Source organism: Leptidea sinapis, chromosome 21, assembly GCF_905404315.1.
Source record: "Leptidea sinapis chromosome 21, ilLepSina1.1, whole genome shotgun sequence".
Lineage (NCBI taxonomy): Eukaryota > Metazoa > Arthropoda > Insecta > Lepidoptera > Pieridae > Leptidea > Leptidea sinapis.
Window position 1 is genome coordinate 10,124,777 of NC_066285.1, and position 12,148 is coordinate 10,136,924.

The following is a 12,148-nucleotide window of genomic DNA, read 5'->3' on the forward strand; positions in this document are numbered from 1 at the left end:
ACTTTATATATTACCAACTAAAGTAGGAATAAATAATTTCGAAAAGATTCTTTTTATTGTTTTTGTTTTGTTTTTGTACACCGACTTAGTTTATAGTTTCAGTAACACTGTCCCTTTCGGTATATCCCTAGCTAACTGCAGAAGAATCAATGGATCATTTTCTTCTTCTCCCATTATCTTATTGTATCTTGTATCTTATTGTAATAAACTCGCAACAAAAAGACATTCATAAATAATATTAGATACAAGAAATCATAAGTAATTGTAATGTTAAAATTTTTTAGGATCCGTCGTTATTAAAATTGTAAAAATGGGACCCTTACTGTAAATACATTTCGGATTTTTTTTTGTTATGTCTATGTTTTTTATTATTTTATGAATAAATAATTGATTACATCTATGTTTCTTTATATTATAATTAATATTAAATTAAATTTTTATAAAATCGTTATTGTATCATTTACAATCACCGAATTTTGTCTAGGTGACCTATATCAAGAAATTGTTATTCTCAAATTGTAACTCTGTGGAGTGTGTTGCTCTCAGCTCTGTGGTTAATTCAATATGGCCGTTTTCAGCCGGTCGATTTTTGTTTTTTGTCTAGTGTAAAGTGTAAAGTAATTTTATTATTTTTACATACACGAAACAAAAAAAAACTTTTACCTGTAAAAAGCAAGTCAACACGTTTACTGATCACTAAACATTTAACCTACTAGAGCTATCAGAATAGTAAATAATTCAGCCATGGAAGCTCTGATACCTGTAATTAATAAGTTACAAGATGTATTTAATACCGTTGGTGCAGATGCCATACAATTACCCCAAATAGTTGTGTTGGGAACTCAGGTTAGTATTTATTTATCTACATATTTATAAAATGTTTTCAAAGTGCATAAATGGTTATGTAAATATCAGGCTCTGACCATTGTCCTATTCAGAAGTCAGAATTCGCACCTCGTTTGAAATCACTATAAAAATGTAGGTCGTACGATTTTGTAAGTAATACTATGTGATTAATATTTGTTAAAAATAAACTTTATGCATATTTTTCTTTAATGCAACTAGAACTCCCAGAACCAGTGTCTTGATAACACTGCCACATCCTTTGAAATCTTGAACGACTCTTATTTAGCCTTTGAGCCACTAAGCATTGACTGCAACCCAATAATTATGCTGGCTTCCATTATTTATCCTCCATTTTTGAGTCTTGCTAAATAATGATACCAGTACTTAACAATGCCAAAAAAAAGATCTATCAAAGGCAAAAAGTTATTTTAAATTGATATCAACTCTAAGAAATTTTTCACCACAAATATAGTTGTAAATATAATTTTTTTAAAACCAGCCTCAATCTTGAATTTGATTTATGAGCAAACTTTTTAAACACCAAAGAACTTTTATATTTTATAATATGCCATTGACATTTTGAAATTTTATTCTTATCACACAAGAAAAACAAAATTCAAAACCACCTGATATTTTGCAAATGGGCTTATTAACTGTTGACTCTCGGCTCATAGAAACGAAAAAATCATAATAATAGTTGGGTAGAGTTAGTAAGTCTTTTTTTGGAAGATGTGTGTTTTCCTTTATGACAGGTTCCAAGAAAATATACAAAATACATGTAAAATTCAAAAGAATTTTGTAGAGATGTTATACTATAACATAAATGACTTTTTAAATGTTGCTCTTGTTGGTTGCCAGACCTTGGGAAAAGTGCCTATCCTATATTTTAATAAATTGAATTTTTTTGTAATGCATTTTAAGAGGCCCCACTGAGTTTCTTGTTAGGTCTAAGCCATATCTTTTTGAGTGGGGGGGCAGATTGACATAGTATATGTGATGTTAAAATTCAACACTGGATAAAAATGTTTGAAATTGTATTTATTGTTTCAGAGCTCTGGTAAGAGTTCAGTTATAGAGAGTCTTGTTGGACGGTCATTCCTGCCTCGAGGCCCTGGAATTGTAACAAGGCGACCCCTTATATTACAACTGGTATATAGCCCTAAAGATGGCAAAGAACACAGGTCGGCAGAAGAGGGTATGTCTACATAATTTTTCCATATTTTCTAAAACATAATCAATAGTTTGATTTATTCTGAACAAAATGTATCAGAGTGTTATAAGTTCTAACATAGTTTTCGGTTCTGGGAAACTGATCATGTGTTATGCCATGGATCGGTGTGATTTTGGTGCACTTGCCACATTCTGTCAATGAGTATTATTTTACATGTATCAATAGATTGCTTATGATTAGGATCATTTGAGTGAATGTATCTGAAAGCTATTGAAACAAGCTGTAAAACCATGCAAAATAAACCATCTTATCAACAAAATAAATGTCAGAACTTGGTGAGGGAATAGTGTGCCATATTACACTTTCTGTTTCGGTATATCTCAAAAATCTAGTGCCCTGGGGCACTGCCGATTTTGTAAGTTTAATGAAACCTCAGACAGAAACTGTGTTTTATTTACTAAATAGATTCAGTTCAATGAATCAATTGAGATTTATTGAATCTCTAATTAAATTACCTTTAAATTTGACCTTGAATTAAATAGGTCAATCAACTGAACATTCTATACTATGAAACAATGTGAATAAGCTGTTCATAATGTTTGTTTATACTTTTTCAATGTGAGATCTAAAGTTTTTGTTGTGTTTAACATGCATTGTCTTGCATTTGTATTATCTCAGTGATACATGCATTGCAGTCTAAAAGTTATTAACATTAATAAGTATTTCCTCTGATATGTGAATTAATTTGATTTTGGTATTTATAATTTACTGTATACACAAAAGCCTGTTTTTAATATTATTTAGATTAGCTTAGTTATATTGTTTACTAGCTGACCCGGCAAACGTTGTTTTATAAGTAATAAAATATTGCCTATATTATAGCCTGTATATCATTTTGTTCTATTGTCAATAGTTTTTGCAGCACACGCAAAAATAGGTTTTCGATTTTACACTTAGTGTTACAAAATAGCAATTTTATTACGGATCCCTAATTTTGAAAAAATATTAATATAAAACATAGCCTATAGCCTTCCTCGATAAATAGACTACCCAACACTGAAAGAATCATTCAAATCGGACCAGTAGTAGCAGAGATTAGCGCGTTCAAACAAACAAACAAACACTGCAGCTTTATAATATTAGTATAGATAGGGTTCTTTAACAAGGTATATAAAAAGTTATAACAGATCAAAAAGTTATAGAGTTTAAATAATATGACCTATTTATGAAGTAAAAATAGTAGTGTTTTTTAGTATATTTTATCTTAATAATCATGATTTGATGTAAATTCCATGGCTTTATATAAAGGTAATTTATGTATGACATAGAAAGTCTACAATTGTTATATTGTCTGGGGCAACAATATTTGAATATCAAACATAATATTTGTTTTATATCTACACTATGTGAGCTATAGGCCTATCGCAGACGACAGACTATCCGTGACGCACTTTTTAGTCTGTGATGACGACACGCAAAAAGTTTGACAAACAAAATATCCTCTTAGATCTGATAGACCGCGCCACACTGCGCCGTACAAGTGCGCCAAAAAATATAACGTTCGCGACAACATGCGCTAACGCCGACGACGCTCACTTAATTAGGGATGGCGGTTTCCGAAAAAGATTGATTTTTAAATCAAATCGAATCGTAAGCTGATGATTCGATTCACATATAAATCTGAGGTCTAAATGATCAACATCTAAAGAATTGATTTAATTTCCAAGTTTTAGCATTTATTATAGCATAATAGAAGAAAATAAAAATCCATTTTATGAAAAACATAGAACATACTGTAATAAATGATCTCTTATTTATAATTCGATAAATTGTATTTATTTCACGAAAAATTTAAATTTCCCAATGCTTTACTTAACTTACTTAGCTTAACTTTTTAAAGCAGGTTTCAAAATAATTAGCAGCTTGTTAAATTTAACAGATGTTTTATAAAATTTGATAAACTTATTTCGATATAATTTTTGAATTGAATGTTTATGAAACAGCCCCTTTAAGAATATTTCTGAAAGAATACGGTGAACCCAAAATTCTCTATTTCTTCTTCCTTTTTTGTATCTCCAGTGCGATTACACCGCAATCTCTGTAGTTCGATTTCGTGTACATATCTACAGTTTTGCCGACAAAAAGACCGTCCGCGTCGTATGCGTTGAGTGTGTGAAATATCTGCCAAAGACTGAGCACAATGCAGACTTTTTGTGTGCCGCATAATAGCACAAAAAGTGCGTCGTTGCGATAGGCCTGAGCGTTCTGTTCTTCCTACTGTGCCTTCTGTAGAAGATTAGCTTAGAGTATTTGTTTTCTAATATTAATGGTAATACCAATGTGGGTTGGGAGTAAAGTTAATTGACAGGTATATTTATATACTAATTATTGTCCTTCACTTCTCATCATTATAAAACCAGTAACAGCACATACCTATAAAGTAAGCAAGCTGAAATGTCTTTGTTTTACATTGAAAAATCTATATTTATATAATAGATTTAAGAATAAGAGATTTCCACCTTTATAATGTCTCACAATATGTCTTGGGAGGAATATTCCTTTTGCCGAGCAGAAGTCAGTTAGGACCGGTTACAAAATTCCACTTGCAAGTGTTTTTTTTTTATTAGGAACACAACCATTACTTCACAAACATTTTTGATGTTTGTGACAAACAAATGGAAGTAATGGTTGATAAATAAAACATAAATGTGCTTATTTATTTTATTTATTTATTTATTTATTTATTATATACAGACACTTTATCACATAATATTACATTATATTTGGTCCCTACACTAGGCGTAGCCTGTCCTGTAGGCAACCAATTTACATCCTAAGGTTAACAATATGAAGAGAACGGTCAAAAAGTGCACTCTGTATATGTGTGTGTGTGTACACGTGTGTGTCTCTGGGTGTGTGTGTATGTGTGTGTGTGAGGGTGGGTGTGAGTGAGTGTGAGTATCTGATTAATCATGTTACAAAGTATTAACATTATATGAATGCTAAGCTATCACTTTAAGAATAGCTTCCATGTCTACATAAGTGAGTGTGTGTAACCATCTCTGTATTTTAAATTTGACCTGATGGACCGAGCAATTTTTAATAGAACATTTTAAATTTACCTTGTTGTATGACAGTGACAGTGACAGTGAAATAATTTAAATTATTAAATTATTTCACACCTCGGAAATATATTATTAAATCAGTGTTTGCTAAAGCTTAGTGTATAATATTGTCTGTTTTCCTATTTAATGAGGAAAATATATAGCAATGGTGATCGGACATACTTTGTAAACGATTATTATTATTGAACCACGAATCATTGTTTAAAACTATTCCCTAGAGCGATTTCGCACTACGTCCGATTAGAGTCCTATCCGTACCTGTAAATATACAGATCTAGAATACTTTGGACTTCGGACTTACGCATAAGTCCGATCGCTGATCCAAATCCAAGCAATTCAGGGGCCACTTTTTGGTAGCCGGCATTATACGCGGAGCCACAGCAGAGCATTCACGTCGTTGATCATAAGTCCTTTCAATCGGCGTCAACTTCTGGCAATGCTTTCTGCTAGTGCACTCTCTCTTGGTGGACCGGATTTTAAAAGGAGCTTTTTACAATCACGGCCCCGCTGTCTCTTTGCACTAACGCAGCTCGAAAGCTCGGATTCCGAGCGTTCATACAAACAATACTATGGCTACTTCAGTCCGTCAATAATCTTGTCCGGAGGATAAACGGTTGACGGAAAAAAGAGGGATGATGGAAGCTGGATCTAGTGCGTAAACTACCATAGAAATAACAATATGTTATGTTTTTTAAAGTGACAACCCTCACTTCCAGGATTAATACACAAATAAAATATGAAAAACAGAATTTTATGAACGATGCGGGATTCGAACCCACGACGAACCCATCCTAGAAGTGAGGGTTATCAGTTTAAAAAACATAACATATTGTTTAGAGTTACAAGAGCGACATCTCAAGTCAATTTCCTAATATGCAAATATTGGGGTTGAGCAGGTTATCAACTGTAAAGTAGATCCTGATGAAGCCACAACCTGAGAGTTGAACAAAGCAAACAGAATCTTATAACGTGGCGGTACTCGAACGGTTAGCTCAGTTGGTTAGAGCACCGCAGGTCGCCGGTCGTAGGAACGCCGGAGGTCGTGGGTTCGAATCCCGCATCGTTCATAAAATGTTTTTTTTTTTTTCAAATTTTAGGACGTAGTGCGAAGGCGATCATAATCTTTATAAAACATTTAAGCTGAACAATTTGTTATGTTTTAAAGTGATAACTCTCACTTCTCGGAGTTTCTTTCTTTCCTCACATCTGAGAGTTCAACAAAGCATAAAAGATTTTATGACGATACGTGATTCGAACGGTTAGCTAAGTTGGTACAGTACACGCACGGAACGCGAGAGGTCGTGGGTTCGAGCCCAGCATCGTTCATAAAATTTTATTTGGGTATTAATCCTAGAAGTGAGGGTTATCACTTTAAAAACATAACACATTGTTTAGATTTACAAGAGAGACATCTCAAGTAAATTTCCTAACAAGCAAATATTGGGGTTCAGTAGGTTATCAACTGTAAAGTAGATCCTGTAGATGAAGCCAAAACCTGAGAGTTTAACAAAGCATACAAGATTTTGTGACGATACGTGACTCGAACGGTTAGCTGAGTTGGCAGAGCACTCGCACGGAACGCGAGAGGTCGTGGGTCAAGTGCCCACATCGTTTATAAGATTTTATTTTCAAATTTTATTTGTGTAAATTCTAGCTGTACCTTCCTCAGTGTGGAATTAAATGTATTTGTTTGTCTGTTTGTATGACAATAATTTACACCATTGTTTTGGTATTCATTAATTGTATAGGTTTCATTTAATCAAAGACCTGTGTATATCTTCAGCTGCAAGAGTCAGTATAATTTATTTAAATCTATCTTTTTACATATGCATTGTCATTAAATTACAATAAGTTTGAATATTTTACAAGCTTATATAATATATGACTACATTGTGATTGTCATTGTATCGCCACACAAGTCGGAGACTGTATCGTGGGATCAAATAGAGCTATGATTAACAGTAAACCATTATCTTGTTAGTCATCATTGGCATTACTATGGCAAATTTTGAAGATACTGCAAAATAACAATTTAATTAAATAGCTATAAATTTATCAACACTAAATTTAAAAGAAAGTAAAAAAAATTAAAAAGAGAAAAGATACAAATGAATGTTAGTGTCATCTGTGTAACTTCAATAACACATCTCTGTGTATCCAAACATTTGAATTTCCAGGAATGTATGCAAAGAAGTTGTTTACGCTATATTTAATAGCATTATAAGAAAGTCACAATATATGCCTGTTCAAAGCCAGGATTCTTATTATAGTCAAGTATTGTGGCTGCACAAGTTTAACTCTTTCAGTCACACTTTTACAATAAGAATATTTAAAACATTTCTATATTAGTTTTAGCATCATCTGCAACTAGAATATCACAGAAAGTAGAAGAAAAAACTACAGATGATAAATGGCAACAAGTTCTCAGTGATGCAGATTTCACAAATATTTTAAAAATAATATAATTTTCTCTCTCAATTCCGGCAACATCCTATACAAACTTTGAAATGGTATTTTGTAATTTTAATTGTAATAATAGCTATGAGGCATTCCCTTACAAGTAAAAATTATCTCAATTACTTTTGTTCTAAAGTGCATAGTTTCTGAGCAATCGGCCACACACTTTTTTCCAATACAGCGCTTGTAATTCCACCTGGATCTGTCAGCTCAGTAAGTGATCTAAACCTTATAAAATATGGATCTGAAATTAAGTGCGAAGTTGACCAAAAAAAGCTGCTATTGTTACTGGCCTATAAGTCATTGTAGGTACCTACGTCTATTTATAAAAATAACTGAAAAAATTAGTGGTCTCGAAACGCATAGGGAACAAACATACAAAATCAGATTTTTATAAAATCAACTAGCTGACCCAGAAAACAGAATAATATAAAAATTGCGATACAAAAATAGTTGTATATCATACAAGGGGTAAAATTTGTCAAAAAAATATGTTTAGGGGTGGGTCACCCTTATCATTTAGGGGTATAAAAAATAGGTGTCGCCGATATGCAGACAAAATTTCAAACAAATTGGTTTAGCCGTTTCGGAGGAGTTTGGTAACAAACACCGGGATATGAGAATTTTATATATTATAAGATTTATATAATAATTATTTTCTATTGTTCAAGGTACTGTAAGTCTAGAAGAATGGGGAAAATTTTTACACACCAAAGACAGAATTTACACAGACTTCGATCAAATACGAGAAGAAATAGAGAGGGAAACAGATCGTATGGCCGGAAACAACAAGGGTATTTGTCCAGAGCCAATCAATTTAAAGATATTCTCTACAAAAGTTGTCAATCTTACTCTTGTGGATCTGCCTGGAATAACAAAAGTATGACTTTGTAATTTTTTCTTATTGAAAAATGTAATTATGTTTGATTTTCTAGTGCACGTTTCACTAATTAATTAATTTTAGGTCCCAATAGGTGACCAACCAGAAGATATTGAGAATCAAATTAGGAATTTAATTATCAAACGCATAGCCAATCCAAATTCTATTATCCTTGCGGTAACAGCTGCCAATACAGACATGGCCACTAGTGAAGCTATAAAAATGGCTAAGGAGGTAGACCCTGATGGAAGGAGAACATTAGCTGTTGTTACTAAATTAGATCTTATGGATGCAGGTAATAAATGTTTCTGTTGGTTATTATATAACCTCAATATTACAATCCCGGTAGGTGCAATCATTTATATGATGAATATAAATGTTTGTTTTCGAGTCATGAATGTTTATTTGTATTTATGTATATTTAAGTAAGTATATTGTTTTAAATATATCGTTGTCTTGTACCCATAAACGTAAATATATATATATATATATTTATAACCTGTGCTTTTATAACATTCAGAATTCAATGCTCGATTTGAAATTCTAACTGTTTAACGTTTAAGTACTTACATCAAAAACTTTTAATTTGATTTTGTTTTACCAAAATATTCATTTAGTTGATTATTTATTCGATTTAAAACAGATTTTCCATCTCCGATCATATTTGTCATCAGCATAGTTTCCGTTTAGTGATATTTACTTACCTTATATTTCATAACAATGCACGAAACAAGAGTGCGGTTCTACCTTTTGGTAGTTACGCACGTTTCGTTTCGACGAAAATAAGTATAAAAACAAAAACAAATTTTCAAATAAAATGTTTTTTCTAGGCACAGACGCCATCGATATACTGTGCGGGCGTGTAATACCAGTGAAACTGGGCATCATTGGTGTTGTCAACAGATCTCAACAAGACATCATTGATAAGAAGACGATTACGGTACCTAATGTTTCCTTTATATCACCTTAGATCATCTATACGTCTAGATAGACTATGACAGCTGTGAAAACGTCGAAAAAGTGTGCAATTCACGCACACTAACACAAAGTGTCATACAAATTGCGAGTGTAAGACGCAACTTGTCACGCACACTAAACTAATATTCCTGACATGTTTTTGTCGGTAGTCTAACATCAAGAGACTATCGAGACGTATAAATTATCTAAGCATATCACTATCAGTATTACTTAGTAACTATTAGTCATAATTTTTATGATTGCAGTGTATGACAGTGAGACAGTAAAATTGTAATCTAAATCAAACAATGTCTGCTGTAATTTGATTATGTTACAATCTCTATGCATTTTTTGCAATATTTTGCCAAGTATTTTATATTAAATCTCATTTAATTCATTCCCATGCAGTTATAATAATATTTTTCGCAAATGTTAGTGTCAAGCTACGTCTACCCCATCCTCTTAAACCTCGTCTAGTATCGGAATACTGGGTGTCGAATTCTTGAGCGATTGCCATTTCAGCTCTCATATTTATGCATGGCTGTTGAGGCGGTAAGGTCCTCGAATGGCGACCACGTACTGGAAGGCGTAGTGTTGGTAGCCCCCCACAAGATGGATCGACGATCTGGTCAAGATCGCCGGAATAGGTTGGATGAGGGCAGCGCAGGATCGACCGTCATGGCGATCTTTGGGGGAGGCCTTTGTCCAGCAGTCTTTTGGCTGATGAATGATGATGATTTATGCTAAATTAGTCTCCAAAAACTGGGAGTTATCAATAGGATGAGACAAGACTTCAAGTCGGCCTGTACCCTTTACGCGCATTAAGGCGCAGGTTCGACCACATGGAATATTGCACTCATATCTCTCTTGTTGCATCCCCGTATCAGCTCTTAATACTTCACTTTTTCACACGACAAACGCAAAGTTAATATCAATCTCACCAGCTGATCCCATATTATGGGTGTCCTCCACTGCGCTCCTGAATGTGCTTCCTTGCGCGGTTTTTCCAGGACGATACGACATGGTTATTTTGAAAAAACCGTCGTACAATGCCGTTTTTATTATGTTTATATTTTTAGGTGAACAAAATTGGGACGGTCTCAATTGGATGCTTTTTTTTTGTTATATATTAATATAGTATATACATAATAATATACAGCATTAGCTGTCAAAATTATTTTGAAGATATGACGTGTCTATTTAGTTTCTTAATAATAATATGTAATATCATTGCTTTCTGACAAAAAAAAAACTTATAATTTTAAAGTGTGTATTAAAAATTATAAGTTTAATATCACAGGATGCATTAAAAGACGAAGCTACCTACCTCCAAAGAAAATACCCAACTATTGCGACGCGCAACGGCACTCCATATTTAGCGAAGACCTTAAACCGATTGCTGATGCATCATATAAGGGACTGTCTGCCGGAACTCAAGGTAATTAAGCCGTTATTGACACACTTTGGTTGGCATTATGTTTCCATTCTTATATTCTTAAGGGTATGTATACTTATTACTTCACGGATATTTCCGGATCACCCAATGCCTTTGTATCCTAATGTTGTTGTAGTTGTTTCTCATTAAAACACGGATAAAACTACATTTTTTAAAATTGAAACCTAGCAAGATCGATTTCTCGCCGCCGAAACTACTTGTATACTAAATATCATTAAAATCGTTGGAGTTGTTTCCGAGATTCAGGATATATAGCTTCTTATATCTTCTTCTCATACATCCGCTTCTTCTCTCTCAGAGCGCCATTTGTTTCCGAAGCGGTAGTAGTATCTAGTAGTATAAGAAATGAGATCAAAAAGAATTCTAAAGGAATCAATTTTGAGAAAGTAAATGCCTTTTATGCCTATATATACAAGAATTGCTCATTTAAAGATTAAGATTAAGAAAAGGCAGTAAAATTATAATGACCTTTATATTACCCAACAAGCTCATCTTAACCTAATGAACCGCTTATATGTAGATTATTATCCGAATCTTTGTTTCTTTTCCAGGTTCGCGTCAATGTCATGATATCCCAATTTCAATCTCTTCTCAACTCTTATGGTGATGATGTCTCTGATAAGTCACAAACGTTGCTGCAAATTATCACAAAGTTTGCCAGCGCATACTGCTCGACAATAGAGGGCACTGCGAGGAACATAGAGACTACGGAGCTGTGTGGAGGAGCACGGATATGTTATATATTTCATGAGACTTTTGGACGAACTCTGGACTCCATTCATCCTTTAGTTGGTAATTATTTCATCGTTACATACATTATATGCAAGTAGATTGTATGCATAAAATTTCTTTCAGATATAGTAAGAGTTACATTTTTACATTTAAATTCATTCATTATGGCTGAAGTTAAACTTGAAAAATATTTTAAAGTGAGGAGCGTTTTGTATATATTATGTCTGTATTTCGTCCAGTTTATGTGGTAACTAGCCGTGTGGTGGCCTACTGGTGTTATTCAAAAAGATTTTAAAGATTTTTATTGAACATAGTTATATACATATTAAAAAATTGTTAGTTTGTATGTAGCTGCATTAGTATAAAATGTATCGCAACTATTTACGCCCACCTCGGGACAATAGGCAGTCTTGACTTAAAAGAGTGGCAATGAGTTTCTTGCTACTTCTTCTCATTAGCTCAACCCTTTACGAAGTAGCGGTAAATTCAATAAGAAACAATATTTATATATTTTTTTGACATTC

The 12,148-nt window shown here is 33.2% G+C and overlaps 1 protein-coding gene across 8 annotated transcripts in view; it reads left to right on the forward strand.

The window, feature by feature from the left end:
• The first annotated feature begins 550 nt into the window (after positions 1 to 550).
• The window catches only part of LOC126970624 (dynamin-1-like protein), a 587,387-nt gene continuing 575,789 nt past the window's right edge, over positions 551 to 12,148 (forward strand). For 5 of the 8 annotated variants that reach the window (XR_007730677.1, XR_007730676.1, XR_007730675.1 and 2 more), the window contains exons 1-7: positions 552 to 846; positions 1,897 to 2,041; positions 8,271 to 8,479; positions 8,564 to 8,774; positions 9,310 to 9,419; positions 10,737 to 10,874; positions 11,444 to 11,684. Coding sequence is in view for 5 of the 8 variants with exons in the window: in XM_050816673.1 (XP_050672630.1) it covers positions 745 to 846; positions 1,897 to 2,041; positions 8,271 to 8,479; positions 8,564 to 8,774; positions 9,310 to 9,419; positions 10,737 to 10,874; positions 11,444 to 11,684 (1,156 nt within the window). In the remaining 3 variants the exon portion in view is untranslated. Of the gene's footprint in view, positions 847 to 1,896; positions 2,042 to 8,270; positions 8,480 to 8,563; positions 8,775 to 9,309; positions 9,420 to 10,736; positions 10,875 to 11,443; positions 11,685 to 12,148 lie in introns of all 8 variants that reach the window. The other 3 variants (XM_050816675.1, XM_050816677.1, XM_050816676.1) reach the window with 2 other exon arrangements.